General features: G+C 33.9%; 1 protein-coding gene across 1 annotated transcript in view; it reads right to left on the bottom strand.

Annotated features, from left to right (window-relative positions):
- Positions 1 to 23,996, bottom strand: part of LOC129216536 (actin-binding LIM protein 3-like) — a 182,735-nt gene extending 158,739 nt beyond the window's left edge. Inside the window, exon 1 of the mRNA XM_054850755.1 lies at positions 23,933 to 23,996. Within this exon, the coding sequence (XP_054706730.1) occupies positions 23,933 to 23,996 (64 nt within the window). The remainder of the gene's footprint in view (positions 1 to 23,932) is intronic.
- Between the last annotated feature and the right edge of the window lie 951 nt (positions 23,997 to 24,947).

Genomic DNA, 24,947 nt, shown 5'->3' with positions numbered 1-24,947 from the left:
TCAAGAACCGAACCAGCTTCTAGGTTTAGGAGGGGGTCATTTAGATTTTCAGAAACGGGGGGGGGGGGGGAGTGGGGCAGTCAAGGTGTAATTTTCTCTCTCAAATAGTGGTTCTGGTGCAATGTGTTCGAAATTTCCCAAAAATGCAGTATAAATAAGGCTAGTATTGTTTCGCGTAAGGGAGGACAGGGGCCCATAACCCCCCCCCCCCCCCCACTCTCCTGTATCCGCGTTTGTATCTCTACACAGTAGCGCACGTAGACTTCGGTGTGCCCCCCCCCCCCGCAAGATTTAATTTTGCGCCCCCGATAAGATTATTTTTTAAAAATATTAACATAGTGCTACATAGTGCGCGCACGGGGGCGGGAGGGGGGGGGGGCGTGCATCGAGGGTTGCGGGGGTGCTACGTACGCCACTGTTTCTCATGTATAGACTGTACAACTGATCGTCATCCAGGAGAAAATTCCCGCTGCGCGAGAATTTTATGGTAATTATTATCGTCCGGATGTGTACTGTCACCCATCCTAATATTATGAGAACAATTTAGACGCAGCCTGTATGGTACATACGTATAGTCATAGTATATCTGTGAAAATGTGGCAAGTACGAAATGTATCTCCTCCGAAATGCAGATGCTAATCCAGTATCGATTTTCCGAAAACGTCTGGTGCGGGACAACTCCTCGTCTAGACGAGGAGCTTTCCCCAGAATCCGAGAGATCATCGATCTCGTCTTCAGCGACCTTGGCCTGGAAAAGATGTGCTCAAGTTTAGCAATTTTTAAAGGAATTCTGTGGGTGCATGCATACATGAAAATGACAAAACAATTGAAATTTGAAGACAATACAGGACAGGGACGCCACGAACTTTAATTCCAACTGACCGAATTAAACTCCGAATTCTACCGAGTAATAAATAATGTCGTGAGCATGCACACATGTGGTAAATTCTTAAATTTTCCAGCAACAGAACACCAGTAACAGTAATTGAATCCTAAATCGTGACCAATGGGATGTGAAAGGGAATTTCTTTTTCCAGAAAAGCAGTACTGGGTAAATAATGTTAAAATATTTAAATCAACTTCACAAAATGTTGCAAAATGTAGATAAGTTGAAGAAAACTTTTTATTTTCTACTTAAAGTAATTACAATTAAAAAAAAAAAAAAAAACTGAAAACTGAATTTGTGCAATTTTGATGATAACGTGAATAAATTCGTGAATGTTTTATTTCACATTTTTGTAGTTAAACTCTCGTTAGTGTTGTTAAAAGTATGATTATTTTTCAATCATAATAGTAATAAAATGCCATTAATATATTACATATTTGGTAGAAGAAAATGGTTAAATATTTATACTTTGTCTCACAATTTCTTTATGTTCCTCTAACTTTTCATTTAAAAAATAATCAGAAAAATATATTGCTTCTCCCAGCTAATGTGAATTTCGGTAAAACTAACCCACCCCCCGCCCTCCCTCTACGAAACACACCTTTTAAAGAAAAAGAAAGAAATAACGAAATTTTGTGTTAATTATGATCGCTTTCCAAAGTGCTAATTGTAAACAAGGCTCGGTGAGCGATGTTCAAAAAAAAAAAAAAAAAAAAAAAAAAAAACACAGTTTATAAGGAATTAATTTTAAAATGAAGGTGAATCATTGCTGCAGAACAGATCAATTGAGTTCTAAAGTGTATGAATTGAACCATCATTTCCAAAAACAGAATAACTTTTTTCTTGAAAAAGATGTATTACTATTGTTTTTCCCTGACGGGAAAGGGGGGGGGGGGGCATAACGTTTCATTCACAAATTCAAAAATTCGGAGGGAAAAAAAATCCGCAAACCTGGGGGGGGGGGGGCGCAAATTTTCTTGATTGTTTTTAAATGCATCAATTGTTACTGGGTTTAGAACATAAAATATTCCTAAACGTACTGAACTAGAACTTCAAGTAAAATCATGGACCGATCCAGAAATTGTTCAAGGAGGGGGGCGGTTAATTCTTTCGTTTACCTATACTTTAATTTGCACATGCTTGTGGGGAGAGGGGGGGGGGGGGGAACCACATCATTTTTATCTGGCACAACTAAAATATAGAGATTTATCCAAGGAGATCCTCGATCTATCTCTTTGACGTAACAGACAGTTTTACAAAGCATTGAAGGGGAGCATTATCTAAGGTATCCCAAAACACAAATTTGGTAACATTTTAAATCCCGCCAAGAACCCACAATAATTGAAATTTCCCAAAACAACTAAAGCAAGTATAGTGGGATTTCGGGCGGCTACATTTTTTAAAACCGTTTGTGTTTCAATAGCCATATAGAACAAGAAGTTCTGCCTAGAACTAGACGAGCCTACTTTCCCGTATACTTATACTACTCTCTAGTACCTGATCAGTATTCTCAAAAATAGCTAAAATTGCAAATTTTTTCAAACATACTTTTAAGCTGATTTTTAGGAATAAAATATTCCTCACTCATCAAAAAAAAAAAAAAAAAACACGAACAAATAAAATAGCAGCAACTTTTAAACAAAGCAGCTAATACACTTTTTTAGATTAAAAAAATTTTTTAATAGCTTTCAAAATGAAAAATTAATAAGTAAAATTAATAAGCTCATTAAAATAAATACATCATATCAAAAAAAAAAATCGTTTCTTTTTGCCCTGTTGCCAAAAACATTTTTTAAAATGAATTAATGCAATTACTAAAAAAAAAAAAAAACAATAAAATGTCAACTTAAAGAAATAATTTTCTTTGTCAAAAAAAAAAAAAAAAAAAATCGTCTGCGCATATCTTATGTAGAAACATAAATGACTTCGTGTTGATTCGCCGGTAACTGAATACTTAAATTTAAACTTTATCGTGAAAATAAAAACAAGTCATATCAACAATAAGTATTTCACAGTTAAAACCATAGCTGCGGAGTCGGAGTCAATCTCATTTTGAGATAAAGGAGTCGGAGTCGAATATCCAAGAATCGGAGTTAGTCATTTGTCCATAAATTTTTGCCAAAGCTACGAAGTCAGAGTTGAAGTCAGGGAGTCGGAGTCCAATTAATTGTCGGGCACAGGAATCGGAGTCGGAGTCAGGTGCCTCTGAATTCTCGAAGTCGGAGTCTGGAATTTGGCGTCAAGAGCTATTTCTAACAAAATTTGTTTGAAGTAAATCCGCCTTCAAGTACGGAATCTACATTGACTTTCAGTTTCCCCGTAGGCGCTAATGTTAAGGGATTTGAACAGTTCAAAATTGAACGGAAAATTGTTCAAATCAAAAAGATATTTTATATACAAGTTTTTCATCAAAAGCTTTTTCCTACAAAGTTTGTTTGAAGCAAATTCGCCTCACAGTTCGGAATTGCCTTGAATTTCCCCCGTAGGCGCTAATGTTAAGTTTTTTTGAACTGTTCAAAATTGAACAAAAAATAGTTCAAATCACAAAGTAAAATATGGGAATGAGGTGTCCTCGCCGAGATCTTTCGAACAAAAAAAAAGTTTGTTCAAATCGGACTATTCATTCAAAAGTTATTAGGGGGGGGGGGGGGACAGACAGACAGACCAACAGACATTTTTCCCCATCTCAATACCCTACTTTCCAATTTTTAATTTTTCGATACTTATTTAATTATTTTATTTATTTTTGATTTTTTTTTTGTTTTTCGGGATATTTTTAAGATGCATTAAGCCTTCTTTCATGCTTTTTTCTTCTTTTTCTGACTTTTACTGGGAAAGTAGGCTAAAAAGCTTTAAACTATGTTAAAAAAAAAAAAAAAAAAAAAAAAAAAAAACTGAAATCTTTCTAAACAAGTGATGTTTCACATGTCCAAAACAATTTCATGTTTTGGAAATTCTTCAATTTTTTTTTTTTTTTTTTTTTGCATAAATATCGTGCTTTCGTTTCTAACTAATTACTATTTCGGACCTTATATTTATTGCTATTTTAATTTTATGGATGAATCACATCAAAGCGAGGTGTTTTGAGTTCTTTCAGTTAAAACAGAAAATGAATAAAATTAGCTATTGTTTCTCACAATTATTACTGACCTAGGCAACGCCGGGTATTTTTGCTAGTGTAACATATTAAATTGATTTTAATCGATAAACCATCTTTAAACAGCAGTAAGCATTCGCCATTAGTTCACAATTATATTTTAAAAATCAAAATTAATTATTGAATATTCATGAGAAAATTGATGCAAATTAAAGAAGACAAAAGATGTGTTAAATGATACATATCTGGGAACATAAAAGTTCTACTTCTCTACTTCTTGAGCAGACACTGGATTTTGGAAGAAAGTCGTATGTCACTTTTATGCAGAGTTAACATTTATATTGTTGGGGGGAAAAAAAGCTTTTTTCTTTCCTTCATTGCATCGCATAAAACAATTCTAAAAAGAAAGCAATCCTGTACGTTTCAAAAAAGAAAAGTACAATACAATTGACCATAGTGTTTTAAAATTTAATATAGTAAATGATTTGGTTTCTTTTTAAGCTAATTTCGTTCTTTTGAAATTCGATTGAATGAAAACTTTTTCAACGCCTGAAATGAATTTCAAATTCTGAATTAGGATTTATACAAGTTAAAAAGTGCGCCATCTTTGGATTCAACAGAAATAAAGTAAAAGCACAGAACCGTAACTGTTTCCATTACTAAGCATAATGCAGTAAAGTTGCGCTCCTGAAGCGCGTAAAACTGCGTTACTTCGCAGAAATTCTGGACTCATCGATCTCGTCTGGACATTCGACCTTGACTCTAAAATGGAAAAAAAAGTTCTATTAGCATTTTTTCGTACTTCTTGCTCACAATTCATTTTGTCGAATCACTTTATCTAAATTTTTTAAAAAATACAATCATCATTTTCCAACTGATTATGATTTAATGTTCAGTACTTCAGCTTTTTAAAAATGTTAGTTCAATTTTCATTCTTGATTATGATTTTTTTATCGATTGAGGTAGGATATTGACAAATGTGAAAATTTCGTCAGTCTATAAATTTCATGGAAACGCTATCATTTATTTTGCGATGCAGGAGATTCGACCGGGAATGAACAACTGGATCCCGCTATTTCACCTTATAGGCTGGGACGTGCACAGAAATTTTGGGCACCGTTACAAATACCTTTTTTCGGCCCCCCTCATTATTGTTTGCCCCTACGTTCCTGCATATTTCACCCCTCATTTAAAAAATCTCGAGCCTCCTTCAGGCTCGGGCCGAGCTAACAGGTGTTTAGTTTTTCAGCACAGCGAGAACCTTCAGCTTTTCTTTAATTTTCAGAAACTTTCTCTTTTTCTTTCTGTTTTTACAAATTTTAGATGGAATAGTGCTCTTAAGTTTCATTATTTCATCAACTTTCGCATTTAGAATGAAAAAAAAAAAAGGGTAAATACGGAGTAGTTATTTGTTTGTATAAATAAATCTGTGTTCAGGCTAAGTACATTGTGGGAACTTCCGCTGCCAGTGATGCTAAAGGGATGAAGGTCCATACACGAAAAAAATATTTTTAGTAACGAAAAACAAAGCCGCTACCTTCCTACCGCGATTCCTTTCTGAAAAGTTTCGTGTTACGGGCGAGGAATTCGCGTTAGGTCTAAAATTATTTACTGGTGAAAAAATCGCGTTATAACCATTTCGCGTAAGTCGAATCGCGTTGTAGCGGGAGTTTTCGCAATTCCACGTTTTCGCAATTCATATTCTTTACCATTTTTAAAAAATAAAATAGATTGCAAGGAATTTCTGAACTAGGGTGCAGGATTTGTTTATTTGAAATGTGCGTTAAAATGAAGGATTATCCCCACTGCCGAAACTTAAGATTTGAGATCGATTTAGTTATGTTACAAAATTGCACGAAGTCATTCGTTGGATTTGTTTTAAAACTTCGTTTGTTAACAAATAGATAAAAAAAGACTAATTTTTTACTTTGATTAAAAAATTGGATACTTGTTATGAAAAAATGCACGAATGAAAACCAATCATAGATAAACAGGTAAAAGAATAAAACTAAAAGGTGTTTTACTATATACTTATTTTTCGACTCCCACCCTTGACCTAAATTTGTGTGATGCGTGAGATGAATAAAGCTGTTGATCAAAATTCGTGAACTAAAGTTGGTCAGCATTTAAAGCTTTAGAATTCCTTTAAATTATAAAAAATAACGCTCTTTCGTAACATTGCTCCAACCGACATTCGTTCAAACGAAATTTTGATGTTAAGTTTATTTAATAGTGAAGTTAAACAATATAAAACTTATGTACAAAATTAATGTATGCGCGGCAATGCTGCCAAAAAATCAGTTTTCGTAACCAGTATCGATAAAAGAAATTTTGTCGAAAAATAAATTTTATTCATATGTCAGACAGACCGTCCGATTTTTCATGAAGAAACATATTTTTATTCCCCTATATAAAAATATAGAAATCAAGCTTGTATATGTATTTTCTTTTTTTAATTATACATCTTACTACTTACATTTGCCTACTTCGATGTTTTTGAATTTTTAATTTAAAATTAGTTTTTGTTATTGTGTAATTGTAATGTAATAGTGTACTATGAATACAGATAATGACCTGTTACCCGACAAAACCCCTCTTTTTATATAATGTATGTACTGCAAATAATGTGAATACCACATGAGGTGAATTTATGACTTTACTTTGGAAAATCCAACTAAGAGTTTATACAGCCTAAATGAATCGATTGTTTGAAATTTACGAGAAACTTTTTATTTTCAACTAGCCGCCTTCGGCGACCAGCTGGTCCGCCTTTTTAAGCAATTCGCCTTTTGTGCCAGGGTTGCCGCCTTCGGCGGCTGCTTACACAATTTAGCGACGGTATTAATCAATGTTTTTCTCTATATATCAATATTATCATTCGCCTTTTTACGCCAATGTTGACTTCTTCGGCGGCTGCTTAAAAAAATTGTCGATGGTATTAATCAATCTTTTTCTCTATACATCAATATTATCATTCGCCTGTTTACGCCAAGGTTGCAGCCATCGGCGGCTGCTTAAATAAATTTTGTGTTGAATAAAGTATTTTCTGGATCTATCTCCCGTTATGTCCTTTAGAATATTTTTAAGGGGGGGGACGAGGGGAGGCACAAAGGGCATACATGCAAATTTTGTCGGAAAATAACAAAAAGCATTTCCACTTTTATGTGAAAGCATTGTTTTTCAAAGTCATGGTGTGTGTTTGTGAGGGGGTGGGGGCAATTGATCCCCCGTTGAAGTTCCTCTATTTCTTACGGTCCATCTACTGTATCCACCTCTATATTTGTCCACCTTTCTATCTATCTATCTATACAATCCATTCATATCTACCTCTGATAGTAATTAACAATCCTTTCTATGTAAAAAAAAAAAAAAACATTTTTTGCCCACTTAATATCATTTCTCTATCTACCAAACATAACCACCAATCCCTACAAAAATCATGCAAAAAACCGCGGACTTTATTTATTTACTTAAAATTACACGCAAAGAAAAGGCTCTATGTTCCCTGTAGTGTGCAAAAAGCAGCGCATGCAAAAGATTTAAAAAAATCACCGCTTTTACTGAATTAAAATGCGCAAAAATATTTGACCAAAAATAAATATAGCAAACAGTCCAGAAAAAAAAAAAGAAAAAAAGTCGGAAAAATAAAGATATGAAATCTCTGAACGTTAAAAAAAAAAAGTGAAGAGAAAGCAAACGATTTCAGTTAGGTCACATGATGAGGAAGTGCGGAACTCAACCGGCAACGCTTGCTTACAGGTCACGTCGTGTTCTGCATTTAAAAAATTGTAAAAAAAAAACTATTTCGTATTTTTAAAAACTTTTTTCTTCTGAAGGGAGCGGAATGTTTTTACTATTACCAACTAAAATTTTGGAATTGAGGGCTCAATACTTCTTGCAGGATGGGTTTCGAAAAAAACTAAACCCAGAAAAAAATGCGAAATAAAGGCTTTTTAAAAAATTTATAAAAAATACAAACATTGCTCTATCTTCAAAATTTTTTCATTCATCATATTTAAAATTAAATTTCCTACACTATAGTACAAAAAATATTTGTGTGGTGCGATTGGTTCGGGGTCTGTGAGGTAAAAAATATTAAAAAGTGCAAAAAAACGCATAAAACATTAAATAACTTTTTTTTCTATTAAAAATATCAAAAATCGAAGCCCGAGGTGCACATCTTCAGCAAAAACTGCACCAGTATTCCAAATTTCCTCTTTCTAGGCCTTAGTTTTCCCGGGAAGCGCGCCACACACACACACATCTTATTTTATTATATGTATAGATTTATAATTTAAATTCGTCGTGTATAGAGATTGGAATTGTCAGAAAAATACCGGGAATTTGGTGGTGGGGGGAGGGGGAGGGACTTTTTCCCGAAAGAGCTTATACAATCTAATGTTTTTTTCTCTTTTTTTTTTCGATTTCAGTATCCCACATGAAAACGCTAACTTTGATAAATGCCATCAAGTAATATTTTTATCTCATTAAATCTGTAAGATTTTATATGCAGAACAGAATTACATCAATAATATCAATTAGTGAAAACTATTATCGCGTTATATATAGTCCATTTAAAATGTTTGTATACATGTACACATTTGTACAAATGTGTGTACAAACTTGCTTGCAATTAACTGAAAATAAATCATCAAAGGTTTTATAATTAATAATAATAATAACCTTGCAAGTTACTGTCACATCTTATCCCAAATTAATATTTGAATGATAATTTGGCTAATTTGGATAATTTTTGGTATTTTGAACAAGGAAACTTCTTGGCATTTATGAAGTTAAGGAATTTTTTAACAGCAAATGCTTAATGTAAGCATAAATTAAGAAGAACAAAAAATGTATGAAATATATATTGCATGCATTTTTAAATAGTTAACATTTTATGCTTTCTGAGAAAATATAACTATTGATACTTGAAAAAATAAACCCTTATTATTTTTTTCGGGTATTTTTTCCACCCCAAAATTTCCGGAGATTTTACACCTCTAGTCGTGCATATTGAAGAAGAAAAATAAAAAGTCAAGAAATTGGCAACAAAATATGATATGTTTTCTGTAATATATAAGTAGAAAACGAGGATGCAAATTTTCCGCATTTGATCACAGTTATGCATTGTGGATTAGCTTGTCTGTAACTGCAACGGTGTGTGACAAACCACCAAAGCATGCCAGCTACGAAACAATGGCAGCTGCCTATCGGAACTCCATTGTAGCTATGTATGTTATATTTATTTATTCGCGTTTTTATTCCTGCTCGCCCGAGTGTGGATGCTTCAAATTATGTTTTGTTCTGACTTTTTCTCTCTATTTTTATTCTAAGGCAACTGTTTTTATTTTTTCCAACAAAACGCTTTGATGCCCTTAATGAAGTTTGGTGTCCTCCATTTTGCGCTATGAGAAAAGGTCGGTAAACTTGAACTCGGGCTGCTATCATGTCTAGTAAATCTTCTCTCCCTTGTCAGATTCTTTGTGTTCAATTGTATCTGTTGAGTTCTTTTCATTCGGTATGCAAGCGAATCCTTGCATTGTTCTCAAATGTGTGCATAAAATTTAAAATGCGTATTTCAGGGTGGCGACAGATCAGGGAGATCAGGGAAAAGTCAGGGAACTTTACCAATCAGGGAAAAAATCAGGGAAATATCAGGGAATTTTGAAAAAATAGCAAAAAATCAGGGAAAATTGATTTTATGAAGAAATGTTTTTTTTTTAATTTACAAAATTAAGTACTCTAATTCCCTACGCATTTTCCGCCAATTATCTGTTAAAAATAATGTTAAATTAATGAGGTGCAATTATATACTGTCGCATATTTGTGCATCTTTTTTCCTCAACGTCAAAGTATTGAATCTTACTTATTAACCACAGGATGAACTTCCTAAGATTGTTTATTTTACTGTTAGGTTGTTTATTTTACCTAGCTTGAAATTTCCTTTTACAGTTTCAATGCTATGTAAAATAAACAACCATACAGGCAAAGAGGAAGCCTTCATTAATGTCTTAGCTCCTTTGCCTTTATTCCATTGTCTCGAAGTAATTAAGTACTGTAATCATTATTTCAGGAAGAAATCTTTGTTTTTTGAATTAATACTATAAAAGCTTAAAAGTTATTACTTCTTCGGGTTTTTAATTTAATTGCTAAAATTGAACTTTAAATTAAAATAACTTTGTTTTTTGCCGTTATACCATTTGTTGTCACCGCGGATTGTAAAGGTTTTCTTTTCTTCAGACTTAAGTATAATTCTTTAATTTTATAACAAAGTTGTATTATTCTTTTATATATTTTGAAATTAACTAATTGCTTTTTTTTTCTTTTTTTTTCTTGCATTTCAAAGTTGTTTGTTACAAAAGCAATCTAAGATTTTTTTTTTCGTTACATACTGAAATCATTTGAAATAAAGTTAACTTGTGTACTTAAGTAAATATCTTTATTTTTTTATTGTTAAAATGCTGTATTCATTCATTAAAACCTATGTTCTTGATTAAAGAAAAGCTTCCTGTGAATGGATGTCAAATGGTTTCATCAGTTTTGCATAAATATGTCAATTAGTTATATAAGAATAACTACATTACTTCTATTCTTTCACTATTACTTGTTATTCTTGCAACAATTATTATACTGTTTGAAAACTTAGTTCAAAATAATTTCAATTACTTTTTAGTTCTATCATAAATACACATATGTTTTTAAGAGTAATTTTAATAGTTCCTTAAAATTCTTATGCTAAGTGGGTTCTGGAAGTAAAGTATTTTTTTTTTCTATAATCTTTCCGTGTATAAAAATTTAATATACTGTTTCGTAGGTCCCCCCCTTCCCCGAAAAAATTGTCTTTTTTTTTTTTTTAAACCATTTTATTAAAGTAGCATCTTTTTAAAAAATATCTTTAGTTCAACAACTTTACACAACTTAAAACGTTTAAAATACTGCATTTTATACAAACATACAATGGATTTCAAGTAGAGCAAAGAAAGAAAACCATTCTCATTGGTAATATAAATCAGGGAAATTTGGTGAACTTAATCAGGGAAATCAGGGAAAAGTTAGGGAACTTTTTTTCACAGTTTCTGTCGCCACCCTGTATTTGAAAACTCACGTTTTAAAGATCATTTGCGATGATCCTTATTTTTTGCGGAATTTACCCCCCCCCCCCCCCCCCGATTGGTTTGAAGTTGCATAACTGATAGTAGGGGAATGTGGGGGAAAGTGAAATAATTAGGGATTCCTAACCGCTTTCAAAATGAACAAGTGGGAAATTTGTTCTGAAAATTTCTATACATAAAGGAAGAGCAATATATTGTAGAATAAAACTTGCACTGAAGCATTATTATTTTTATTTTTGTTAGTAAATTTGTACCTGAAAAAAAAGTTGTAACTTTTTCATTTTCTTTTTTTTTTCATAAGTCAAAGTGAACATTAAAGTATTTTTCTAATGAAATATTTTCTATTCGGTTATTAATGGTATATTTGATCAAACAAATAAGTAAATAAAAGAATGGATGAAATGAAAAGAAACTGAAGTAACAAATGAATAAATCAATAAATAAACAAGTTAAAAAATGACAAAAAATAAATCAGTTAATAAAGTTAGTAGTGAATGAATAAGACAATTAGCGAGTGAATGAATCACTTTATTCAGTAAGTTACCGCCCTGTAGCCAGGGCTAAGGCAGAAATACATGAAATACACCGCCAGCTCAGTCAATTCCAGCCGAGGACTGCAGTTTCGTGCTTATTAGCACTCATCAGCCCGGCATAGGATTCACTGAGCTGGAGGTGGAAAACCTCTTAAGGAAGTCAAGAGTGCCATACAAACTGGTAGCTAATACAGAATTAGCACTGACCAGACGAATGACTGAGCTGGCGGTGTATTTCATGTATTTCTGCCTTAGCCCTGGCTATAGGGCGGTAACTTACTGAATATACCTGCCTTGCCTTCAATATTCGAGTTGAACCTAACCATTGCTTCGGTCATTCGTCTGATCAGTGCTAATTCTGTATTAGCTACTAGTATGTTTGGCACTCTTGGCTTCCTTAAGAAGTTTTCCACCTCCAGCTCAGTCAATCCTATGCCGGGCTGATGAGTGCTTATAAGCACGAAACTGCCGTCCTCGGCTGAAATTGACTGAGCTGGCGGTGTATTTCATGAATCATTTTGTGTTCGTCCCCTTGATCTTTTATCAAGGATACAGGCTGCGAGATGTCGTATCAGAACAAAAAAGTTTCCCAACTTGTTTAAGGAGACTCAATTTCATCTGACAGTAGGTGTGGATATGCTTATCCTCATTTTTCTTTATCACCACTCCCTTATTCCATTATCTTGTGCACTATTTTCAGATTTCTTCTCTATATCTTGGTGCTCTTACTTTCTTTTTTGATTAAATAATATCTTTGGAACTTGGAGATACAGAAATCTGAAACATGTGGGCGAATTGCAGATTTAAAACTAGGCAAATGAAGATACATAAATAATGGATAAATTCAGATTTTTCCACATTTTCACCGTGGCGCCGCGCCGTTGCGATCCTTACCCTATTTCATTAGTCGAATTTCCAAGTGTTTTGTTCGTGATACTTAATTAATGAATCAGTGCATTATTTTCGATTTTTGGCAATATTTTGAAAGAACCCTATTAACCTTGTCTTTAATTCAGTTCTCTAAAAACTTAACAGGAAAGTAGGTTTATAAAACTGAAAGTAAGGCTATAAGATGGATTAGAGTTGTTTCTATCTGCGTGTCCCCCACCCTTCAATTTGAGAAGAGTATAATGATTTGAGTATATATAATGCTCTGAGTAAGTATAATTTACATGCAGGAGGAAAAAACACGTATTTTTAGCCTACTTTCCCAGTAAAAATCAGATGAAAGAAGGCTTAATACATCTTAAAAATATCCCGAAAAACAAAAAAAAGTCAAAAATAAATAAAATAGTTAGATAAATATTGAAAAATTAAAAATTGGAAAGTAGGGTATTGAGATGGGGAAAAATGTCTGTCTGTCTGTCTGTCTGTCGGTCTGTCTGTCGGTCTCTGTCTGTCTGTCTGTCTGTCTGTCGGTCTGTCTGTCGGTCTCTGTCTGTCGGTCTGTCGGTCTGTCTGTCTGTCCCCCCCTAATAACTTTTGAATGAATAGTCCGATTCGAACAATTTTTTTTTTGTTAGAAAGATCTCGGCGAGGACATCTCATTCCCATAATTCATTTTTTGATTTAAACAATTTTTTGTTCAATTTTGAACAGTTCAAAAAAACTTAACATTAGCGCCTACGGGGAAATTCAAATCAAAAATAAATCTTGAACTTAGAAGCGAAGTGGCTTCAAACAAACTTTGTAGGGAAAAACTTTTGATAAAAAACATGTATCGAAAATATATTTTTGATTTGAACAAGTTTTCGTTCAATTTTGAACAGTTCAAATCTCTTAACATTAGCGCCTAAGGGAAAACTGAAAGTCAATATAGATTCCGAACTTAAAGGCGGATTTACTTCAAACAAACTTTGTTGGAAATAGCTCTTTACTCCCGACTCCGACTCCGAGAATTTAGGGGCACCTGACACCGACTCTGACTCCTGTTCCCGACAATTAATCGGACTCCGACTCCCCGACTTCGACTCTGACTTCGTAGCTTTGGCAAACATTTATACACGTAGGACAAATGACTGACTCCGATTCTTGGATATTCGACTCCGACTCTTTTATCCCAAAATGAGATTGACTCCGACTCCGACTCCGCTGCTCTGGTTTTAACTGTGAAATAATTATTGTTGATATGATTTGTTTTTATTTTCACGCTAAAGTTTTAATTTAGGTATTAGTTTTCGGTGAATAAACTCGAAAAATATGCGCAGACGATTTTTTTTTTTTTTTTGACAATGAAAATTATTTCTTTAAGTTGACATTTTATTGTTTTTTTTTTTTTATTTTGGTAAGTGCATTAATTCGTTTAAAAAATTATTTTCGGCAACAGGGGAAAAAGAAACGATTGTTTTTTATATGATGTATGTATTTTAATGAACTTATTATTATTTTTTCGTTTTGAAAGCTGTTAAAAAATTTTTTTAATGGAAAGAAGTGTATTAGCTGCATTGTTTAAAAGGTGCTGCTATTTTATTTGTTCGTTTTTTTGAAGAAAAGTAAGGAATATTTTATTCTTAGAAATCAGCTTAAAATATTAAAAAAAAAAATATGTTTGAAAAAATTTGCGATTTTAAGCTATTTTTGAGAATATTGATCAGGTACTAGAAAGTAGTATGGGTATACGGGAAAGTAGGCTCGTCTAGTCCTAGACGGAACTTCTTGTTTGCTTAAAAAATTCGATCAGGACATCTCATTCTTGCATTTCAAATTTTGTTTTATGCAATTAACTGTTTTGAATTTTGTATGAATAGTTTTTGTTGAAAGAAGGATTTTATTATTTTTTGAGAGTACTTTTTAACCGGAAAATTTTTAATACCGGTGCCTACGTAAGACATTCAAACTTTTCTCCCAAAACCTTTTTGACGCAAACGTATTGAGTCGACGTCAATTGAGATTTAGAAAATCGTTGATACTATGCAATACGGGAAAGTAGGCTCGTTTTTTTTTTTAGTTTCGGACGAACTTCTTGTTTTGCGATCGGGAAGAGGAGACTTCTTAATCTACTAGGGGTCTGTGATAAAATGTTTATCTTTTGCTACCCGTAACTATTTTTCTAACCCCCATAACTTTTTGAGTGTCTTAAAGCTTCAACCGATGGAAATGACGGATTACTGCACATTTGCGGAAATCTAATGTGATTAAAGTACAATTCGAGCATCTCCGTAAATAGACTTTTGCTTCGGGGAGGGTTTTACCAAGCACATTTCTTGAGAAACCTGCATAATCAAATTTCTTTTCGTTCGTATATCTATTGATTTCCGTAACACTAGCTTATTTAAAAGGGGGGGGGGGAGTCCTGCTTAAAAGGCATATCTGCTAAGAAATAATGTCTTTGTGTGCACTACTATGACTTCCTTGTAAGTCTGTTAAATTATAAAATTCTCAGTAAAAAGTTTTATAACAAAAAAAAAAAAAAAATTGTTTTGAATAGTTTCCAAAAAGTTCGGAAGAAGTTTGAACCCTAAAAACCTCCCCCTTGCATACTGCCCTGAATTCGAGGAAGCATTCTTCCTTTATGGACACACTATTAGTCGTTTGAATTATTTTAATTTTCCCTGTTGCTTATTTCAGTGTTTTAGTAATTGCTTTGCTTCTTACGATATTAAATATCGTATTATATTCTGAACAGAGCATCAAAAGACGTCCCCTTAGAAAATTAGCTCATTTTTCTTTGAGGAATTCCTTTAAAAAAACAACAAAAAAACAAAAACAAAACACGCTTATTCGATCTATATCTAATTTGCAGAGAGCTAACGGAACGTGTCCTGTGGAAGATAGTTATTTTTGCACCTGTCACGCAAAAGTCATTTTGTCTTTATATTTTGCTTGCCCCTGGTTGGAGTGCCTGATTACTGTTGGAAGTCGATGATTCCAAATACAGGTGTACTTTGGCGAAATGCTGGCCGATAAATAATTTTCTATGATGGCTGATTGACAGTTGCAGCTGCGCGGTTCTATATTTATCGAAAGAAGCCGTAATCATGCAGGTTAATCTTGTATAATAAGTTGTTACAGGACTTACTGATCAAAGAAACATATGTTGTAAATGTGCGACGCGACACTTTTTCATCAGAACTACCAAGCTGCGTATCTAAAATTTTTTCTTTATGTAATAAGTTACTATTTGGAAGGAAATGCTAAACTTGTATCGACAGACAAAGAATCGACAGACTTTTATAAAAACTATATTATTAAAAATAAATAACACAAACGACACCCAACAGCAGGGCTGTGTTTTTTACGCAAATCGGGTATAATGGTTTAAATTGTCGAAAGCCCCCGGTGTCAAAAACCCTAAATTGGTGAATGAAAGTTTGCTAAAGAAAGTTTTCAAAATGTTATCATGTGCCTTTGATTTTTTTATTTAAATCTCCTAGTTTTTGCTAGGGTGAACTAACTATCAATACGTCGAAAGATGATAAATAGACATACATACATAAAAAGATACAAAGATTCATACACTCGCTTTTTAATATATGAAACACTGTGATAATTTGATGTTAAAAAATAGAAGCAAATTCCGCACCAATGGAATATAGACTCATTATCCATATATATTAGAGGTTATATTTGTGCATCCGGTCATTGGCGCCTCTTAATGGTTTTTTAAGAAATTGATGAATTCTTTATTTCTCTCACTCGACCAAAGTTGATGTTCCTTTGTGTTTTTGGACCAGGGCCTACCTACCGTAACTCGTGATACCGAAAAACGCAATTTGAACTGATGTCAAAATTCAAATTAATTTCTCTCTCTTTTTAACATCTAAGTTTTTAATCTATCTATCCCGTGATCGATGTGTAGAATCTAAGACAGTTCTCGATTATCTTTTGCCGCCCTCTTTTCACGCTCGAAGTAGCAATAAACCAAGTTTTCGTTAAGTTTGTCATTGAAAACTTTCATTTCAGTATTAGCATAATTGCACAGGGCATTTGCAGGATTCAGTTGTTCAAAAAATTGCAGACTTCTTTTTTTTTTGGTGGCAGGTGAATCATTCTTTCGTGACCGAATTTATCGCTAACAGTTTGCTAAAATAGATGTTCCCAGTTAACAAACCTTCACCTTTGAGTTCGCGTAGGCGCAGAAATCATCACGATGGCAAGCTGTCGATTACTTGCTTGAGTGGATAAAAGTGAAAAGTAAACAACCTTTTTCTCTTGGAAGAAATTTTCCATGCTGCGTCACTTGAAAACTTAAAAGTAAAAGCGGAGCAAAATCAGAGTTAACTTCAGTAATTGTGCTAAAAATATGGTTGTACGTAAAGCATGGGCAGCAACTGTTGATTTGTGGAATTCACATTTTCTTTCTTCACATCTATCGGACTTTCGACGTCTGGGAAGACTTCCTCATAATTTTTTTCCTCATATCTGAAGCAATTGAATTACTTTATAACTAAAAATTAAATTTCTTTCCAAATTTTAATTCTTCTTTCGGAACACAATGAAATATTTTATTGTGGTTACCAGGCCTGGATTTACGTACAAGCTAATCAAGCTAGAGCTTTGGGCCCCCGCTTTGTTAGGGGTCCCCAGCTCCCGAACATTAGCATGATTCATTCCCCACAAAAAAAAAAAAAAAAAAAAAAAAAAAAAACCCTGCAAAAATAAATTTCATTTTCTAGTGCTTGAAAATTTGGAAAAGTGTGGCTACAAACCACAAATGGGAGGGGGTCGGGAGAAGGGATGCCAATATATGTCAAATTCAGCTCCTTGCTACATCCTGTACCAAAAATTTAAAAACCATGGTTCTCACATTTCTGAAACATATTACAACTTTTTGTTACTCACATGTTTCATATCTTGTTATTTATATAATGCTGGATGCAGCATTTTAGAAATTATTTTGTTATTACTTGCTTTTATCTTATTTCTCCTGCATATTGTCAATCTGTTTAGCACGGGGGGGGGGGGGGACACTACCTCGATTCTTTTTCGTTTTCTGCCCCACTTGTAACTGAAGAAAAGTTGTCTTGAAAAATCAATAGTTTCTTTTTTCTTTTAAACTTAAAATAGCTGTTTCTTACAAAGTTAGAATAGGACTGTAAAAATTTACAATCAATTACTAAAATACCAGACTCTTACAAATGAAGTGCGTTAAATAATTTTAATTGTTCTCGAGTCCTTGAAAATAATTAGATAAGTGTTTGAAAATCCAAAGCTAAGTTGGGCTCCAATTTTATTTCTTATCAAGTGTATAAATTGTGAATTGTTCAAATGGGCAGTATGTTACTCCTGTTACCTATTTTTATAATCTGTACACCATTTCTTTTAAAATAATTTTTTACTATTGATCATTTTATATTTAACTAGCTGCGTTGCCCGGCTTTTCCCGGTCCACCTTGAAAATAAAAATTGTGTCAAGTGACGTATATTCAACAATCAGGCGTAAAAAATAAATAAAAAAAACATCATGATTTCCTTTCCAAACAATGACGACTGATATTAAAATACTTTTAAGAAATTAAATTCAGAAAGATGGATTTAAAATGCGTAACCATGGAAACACAAAATAAAATACGTTTAAGGAATTAAAATGCGAAAGAAAATGGCTCACAATGTGAATGGAATCGAGATTTCTGAAACTTGATTTAAAAAGGCTTGTAACTTTTTTCCTTTCGAGATAAAAGCTTATCTTTTCGACCATAGGTCGAAATAGATCTGGAGTAAAAAAGGTCGCTTTTTCCAATGACGTCAAAAAGAAAGCTGTGGGACAATTCCTTCACATTTTATTGATTTATTTAATGAAGAAAGTAGTGCCTAAATTTCAGCTAAGCCTAAAAAAATTCGAGCTAAAAACGCAAATAACTCCCGCCGTAATAAAGTTAGAGCATTGAAACAAATTGCGTAGAACGCGGAAAATTCTTCCCTTTCCAACGATATATACAGGGCCGCGCCGTCCCTATGTGCCAGGTCGTGCGGCGCACGACGGCGCCAGAGTGAAAAAAGCGCCGTGCTCTACCGATCAAAAATGCTTCAATTGTAGGAAAAAAATCTCCGACCAAAAATTCAAAATTGATTTTTAATTTTATCTAAAAGTGACGAATCAAAAGAAATTATATTGCTCCTTGAAACAAGCAATCTGTCTCGCTGCCTATATCTAAAAGGATAAAAGTGCTCTTGGAAACCATGTTTGGGGCTTGCTGTGCCTAAACATTATTTTCAAAAGCGCAATTTATTACACTGAAAACACGTGATGCTAATTAATGCATTCATTGGCATTTTTCTTCGTAATGTATAGCTGTGAATGCTATTTCGGTATGTCTATAGTACACAAGGTCGAGCCTACGAGGCGCAAGAACTTCGCTGTTCGCCAATTAGGTTCTTGGGATCAATGGTGTAGCCAGGGTTTCATTTCGGAGGGGTTCCGATTATTATATAAAGTTTTGAAAAAAGAGAAAAACTTATCCAATACGAGATATCCTCAAATCCGATTTTGCTAAAAACCCTTTAAGAACCTAATATTTCTGATTTTTTAAACATTTTTCAGACGTTCTTAGACCATGCTTTGGCTTAGAAGTCACTTTTAACCAGGAAAAATAATTGTCTTAATCGCAACATATTTTCTTGTATGAAATCTTGTTTTTTTTTTTTTTTTTTTTTTTTTTTTTTTTATTATTATTATGTAAATAAGAGGAAAATGTGTGTGTGTTTTTTTTTTCTTAAATTCGATTGATCCTTGCATTATATAAGAAGTAGAGGAAATATACAGAATTCTCTGCACTCAAATTCGAGGTTTTTTTTTTTTTTTTTTTTTTTTTTGTACTATCCAGGAAAACTACGTGTAAAAAAATGGATATTTTCCATTTTTGAAGTTTCACACTCATTTTGTCGAGGGTCCCGACTCCCTGCATCCACCCTTGGCTACGCGGCTGCTTGTGGTGAATATGTTGTTTTATAATTTGTGCTTTTTTTTGTGTGATTTTTAACTAGTGTTCAAATTTGACTGCTTCGTGTTATCATACATAAAAATATGGTAAGAATATTTGCATATTATTTATATTATTTACTCGTGCGTGATATATTGTAGACAATAACTTCGGTTTTCTTTTTATAGTTCCGTAAATTTACGACTTGACCCTAATTACTTGATTCTCTCTCTCTCCACCCCTCCGCCCTTTTCTTCAACTGTGTGTATGAAATTAAAAAAAAAAAAAAAAACTTTGGACAGTAAATTTGTTTTAGATATTAAATTCAATGCCTTTTTAACTACTCCGTACTTTAGAATTACCTATTTTGCAGGTAAAATTTTAATTTAGGTTTTTGAAGGTGGTATATATATTAATATGCTTCAATTTATAAATATAACCAGTGCCTTGTAGTCATGTTTTGACAGGCATAGAAGTTTGATTAATTACTCATCAATTAGAGATTAGAGCAATGTTTATAGTGGTGTTAATATAATATTAGAATAGTGGATTTTTCTAAAACGCATTAATATATCACATGAGCTACTGAACTCGAAACAACTTCGAGATATGAAGTAAAAACGTTAACTGTATTCCAATATTAAATATTTACACATTGCTCTTTTAATAAATTAAATTTCAAACGTATTTTTCCAACCTATATTTGTCTACAAAACCTCACTCCAGGTGTTAACTAGATTTTCCTCGAACGCCACTGCATTAAGGCATCAAAAGATATTTGCACGACGGCGCCGATCAGGCTTGGCGCGGGCCTGGATATATAATATTACTATTCGCGAGTAATTTTTCACCCCCATATTCGGGAATTTATGTGAAAATTGGGCCTAAATTGGAGTAAAAAAAGAACTATTCATCAGATAGTTTTCGAACAGGTCTGCAAAAATTCTCAGGACTTAAAAGGAACAAACTGAAAATTTCAGCAAAATCGGCCGGGTAGTTCTCGAGTTTTGCGAGTTCAAACACACAGACGCTTTTTGGAGACTTCATTTTATACTATGTAGAGATTCATTGTTGTATTTGTTGGTGAGTTGGAGGTGTGATTAAAAGCTAATTGTACCGAAAGCCAATGTGAGCAAGTAACAATTCATTGCCTATTCTCTTTCCGCACTCTTTCGCTCTGTAAAATGCTGTCATTGATTTTTGATTTGTCGAATAAAAAAAAAAAAAAAATTGAATTTTTGGCATCTTGACTTCAAATTATGTTTTTCGCAATCACGAGCGTGTGTGTTTGTGTAGTCGCACGTGTGTGGGTGCGTAAGTGTATGTATGCATGTGTGTGAGTGAGTGTTGTGTACTTGCGTGTACGTGTGTGTGTGTGTGTGTGTAGGCGTTCGTGTGTGTGGGACATGGACGCCACCGCCCAGCAGAAGTGGATTCCGGGGGACAGTGCTCAGGACCAGCCGCGCCGCCGCCGGTGGATGGTGGTGCTGCAGGCCTGGTCCAAGCTGAAAAAGGCACGCACGCCAAAAACGGTCAAGTGAGAACAATAAGCAATCGTGATTGCTCAAAAAAAAAAAAAAAAAAAAAATACTGTGTATTATCCTAATTTGCGAAAGAGGATATAACTTTAAAAAAGTTTTTTGTTTACTTATTTCTATCCTAATATTTTTGTAGTTCCAAGTTCCAACTACATCTTATAAGGCTTCAAAATGCTGAATTTAATATCTATTTTTCAAAAATTTTTCCGGGGGATGAACCCCCGGCCCCGTTACAATTGGGGGATATTCTATGCTCAACTTAAAGGGGAGTACCGGGTCACTCTTTTGATATCATCCCCTCTCTTAAGGTCAATCTATAAAAGACATCAAGGACAGCATATTAAAACACGATCAAAAAAAAGTAGAAGACAAACATAGTAAAGGGAACAAAAATTAAAAAAATGCCTTTTACACCACCCAGAGAAAACTTTTTCATACAAAACAGGGCCCCATATCTGAAATAGCTTAGGGCTCCGTTAAGTCTAAATCCGGCCTTGCTCATGGGCCCTTACCTTCCCCTACAAAAGGCCCCCTGGTTTTGCTATTATCAATATCATAAATTGCTGAAATATTTTCCTTCCAAGATATTCGATGGCTTTTCGCTATTGAAGATGTTAATAAACAGATGGTATTGCTAGAATTGCTCCCCGCATCCAAATGGGATGGCACCCTCAAATTTATCGCGCTTTCCCAAAACGCGACCTTCTATTGAAGAGACTGAACACTTTTCAAAATAACTTCTCTGATAATTTCAATGGTTTACTCGGCATCATTCTCCCCCCCCCCAATGGGTACGCCTCTTTTAGCTATTATTATTCGAATAAATCAATGGAATATTTACTTATCAAGATGTCCGATGGCGTTTCTCTGTTGCAGATTTTAATAGGCAGATGCTGAACTAGGGGTTCCCTCCCCTCCCCCAACTGCGATAGCACCCCTCAATTTTACCAAGCCCCCCCCCTTTCCCCCCAAGAACTAATAAAAAGACTTAAATCCTTCTAAAGTAATTTCTCTAAAAGTTTCTGCGATATCATCTACCTCATAACCCACTCCTCCCACCACCGCACACACATATGAGCATCCTTGCTGTCGCTATTCTTAGTAGAATAAATTGCTGAAATATTTACTCACCAAGAGGGCCGATGGCTTTTTTCTGTTGCAGATACTTATGCAATAGGTATTGCATTTATATGCCCCCCCCCCATAAAATGTTGAATTTATCGACCTAAATATATCGACGTATCGAAAATATCGATATTTGGAGAGCATTATATCGCGGTATTAAAATTCTGATATCGCCCAGCCTATTATAATGCATATGTTATTGAAAATCTGACGTAGAAGGAGTTTCTAAGTTTCTGACATTAATTTCTAAAAAGTGTGGGTGATTTGGAAATTATTTCATCTTTTCGCACTACTTTAGTATTTGTAAGATAACAAAAGAAAAACATTGATATTTAGCACCGTAAATGTTATTAATACCAATGTTTTTTTATACCGTTCTGTTGGATTTTAAAACGTTTGTTAAATTATGGAATATTTGAGTTTGGTAAAATAAAAATAAGCAGTTTTTCTGAGATTTGATAAAATTGCGAAAGAAATTTAAAACTTTGAAAGCTGACTTTTACAATACGAGACTACAGTAAGTACTCAGTAGAATATATTTTAGGCGAGATGTAAGATTTTTCCAGCATTTGTTTCATACATTTAAAAAGGGGGGAAAAGTCATTTTTTACCGACAAATAAGATAGACATTACATTTTTTTTCTTTTATTTAAATAAAAAAAGAAAAAAAAAATAATTACGGTTCTTCGACTACCTCGTTTTCTTTTGGAGCGCCTTCGTGCAATCACAAAATTAAAGTTATCCATTAGTTGTGTAAAATTAAAAGAAAAAAAATGAAGTGTACGTTGAAAGTCGAATTACTGAAAGTGGTTACTGAATTAGCTCAAGGATCCATGTTAAGTTTAAAAATGCCGACATACGTAACATAAAATTTGTGCTTTAATATCTATTCATTTAACTCTATTTCTGAAAACACGTGAATTGTCGTTAGAAAACTGGATCCGACCCCCCGTTCGTAATTTTAACTCGACGCCAATTTTTATACAGTAAAATCCCGTCACAACAAGCTTCAAGGGATCGTAAATTTTGCTGCTTGTGATGGACTTCACACATCGTAATTAAAACGAGACTGAGCATTTATTTTGTTGAAACCGACGTTTCGTTGGATTAGTATTCGCTGTAATGAGATTTTAACTTATTTTTTCAGCTGGGAGCAAACAATGTTTCAATTGCATTTATGTTGAAATCATTTGAATTTTTTGTTTCGCGAAAAGTTTGTTGAAAGGATAACTGCTGAATGTTATGCATTTTCAGTCTGTATAAGAATGTGTGTGCTTTTTTTTTCCTGCTCGAAAAGAGAGAGGGAGAGAAACCCGCTCTCCCGAGTCACGTGCAAGTACGCATTTTTTCTGCATCACTTCCGATGAGTCATCCGACAGTAGTTGATTTGATGGCAGACAGATAATTTCCTTTCCACCAGTACGTTGCTCCCATTTCCATACTGCAACTTTTAATTTTGCCGTTTTGGCTTAACGAACTGACTGATACTCGTGGTGAGATATGTTAGCAAAACGGCTTTGAGTACGAACAGTGCGTCGCGTGACTATACTAAAAAGATGTTTTCTAATCTAGTATTTCATTAATTCAATATAAGAAACCAAATTTCCTAACTTTTTACTTCCTTTTACAAAAAAGGAAGTATTGTATTCGCGAAAAAATATTCACTCAAAAATCGACCTTAATTTCCATTAAAGATCATGTACATCCGAGGGACGAATGGATGCAATTCAGTTTTTCAGTAAACAAAAAAATTCTTACTTGGATCGCCTAAGATGCACGAACCTGAACCTCGGACCTCTTCATTTGGTAGAAAGGGGGTCAAGACCGTGATGGGATGAGGTGCCATCCCGATATTTCTTTTCTGGAAGGCAAACATCTAAGACTGTGCAGAAGTGCTCAATTATCAGTTTTTGTCAATTCCTAAAACTCTTGGTGGTCCGATTTCACTTGGTGCCCTAATTTCACTAGACTGACAAAAAATGGTGGAGGTATAGGGAATCATGAAAAGAAAAGGTGGTTTGAAGCAGGGGCGGCAAATAGGGAGGGCGAGAGGGGGCGGTTGCAACACCAAAATTTTCACTAAGAATAATAAAAAATGTGTAAATTCAATTTAGATAACTAAGAAATCATTTGCCTGCATTTTCATAACAGAACGAACTGATGGAGAATAATTTTTTGCATCTACTAAAGAAATAATCTCTTCATATGGTTTAAATATATTCAAGAAACTCGACCCCCCCCCCCAAACGAAATGCTGAAATGCCGCCCCTGGTTTGAAGTTAATTTATTAATACATTTGCATTATTCCCTCAACACTGCGCTAAGGAAATATTTGAAACGAGAAATGAAATTGAATTTAGTTATTTGAAATTTGTGATTGACTAAATGAACTGTTCAAGTTCTTCGTGCTGTTAAGGAGACCACAACCTTTTAATTTTATATCTATTATCTTCAAATTTTCCCATTCTTTATGTAACAACTTAAGATTGTTCGAGGATGACTTTCATGAACCATCTTGACTTATGATTCACAGTAAACAGGTTCAAAATTTTGTTTGTGATGATTTTTCTACACTAAGTTGAGTTGGTGGATCTTTTTCTGTCGATAAATGTTCTTCGGACATTGTATGACGGAAGCTCTGGGGTCGCTTCCGCGAAATTCTTTCAATAACTCGTAACATTCTGATTTAGTTTCATTAGCTGTTTCTATTCTTTGAGTGTTTGAAGTAGATCAATTATGTTTTGTTCGCTATTGCAAATGGAAACCGTCGGAAGCGTAATCGTGAACTTTTTTAAGC

This window comes from Uloborus diversus, chromosome 1, assembly GCF_026930045.1.
Source record: "Uloborus diversus isolate 005 chromosome 1, Udiv.v.3.1, whole genome shotgun sequence".
NCBI lineage: Eukaryota > Metazoa > Arthropoda > Arachnida > Araneae > Uloboridae > Uloborus > Uloborus diversus.
The sequence above is the reverse complement of the archived record's forward strand: the minus strand, read 5'-3'. Positions and strand labels throughout refer to the sequence as shown.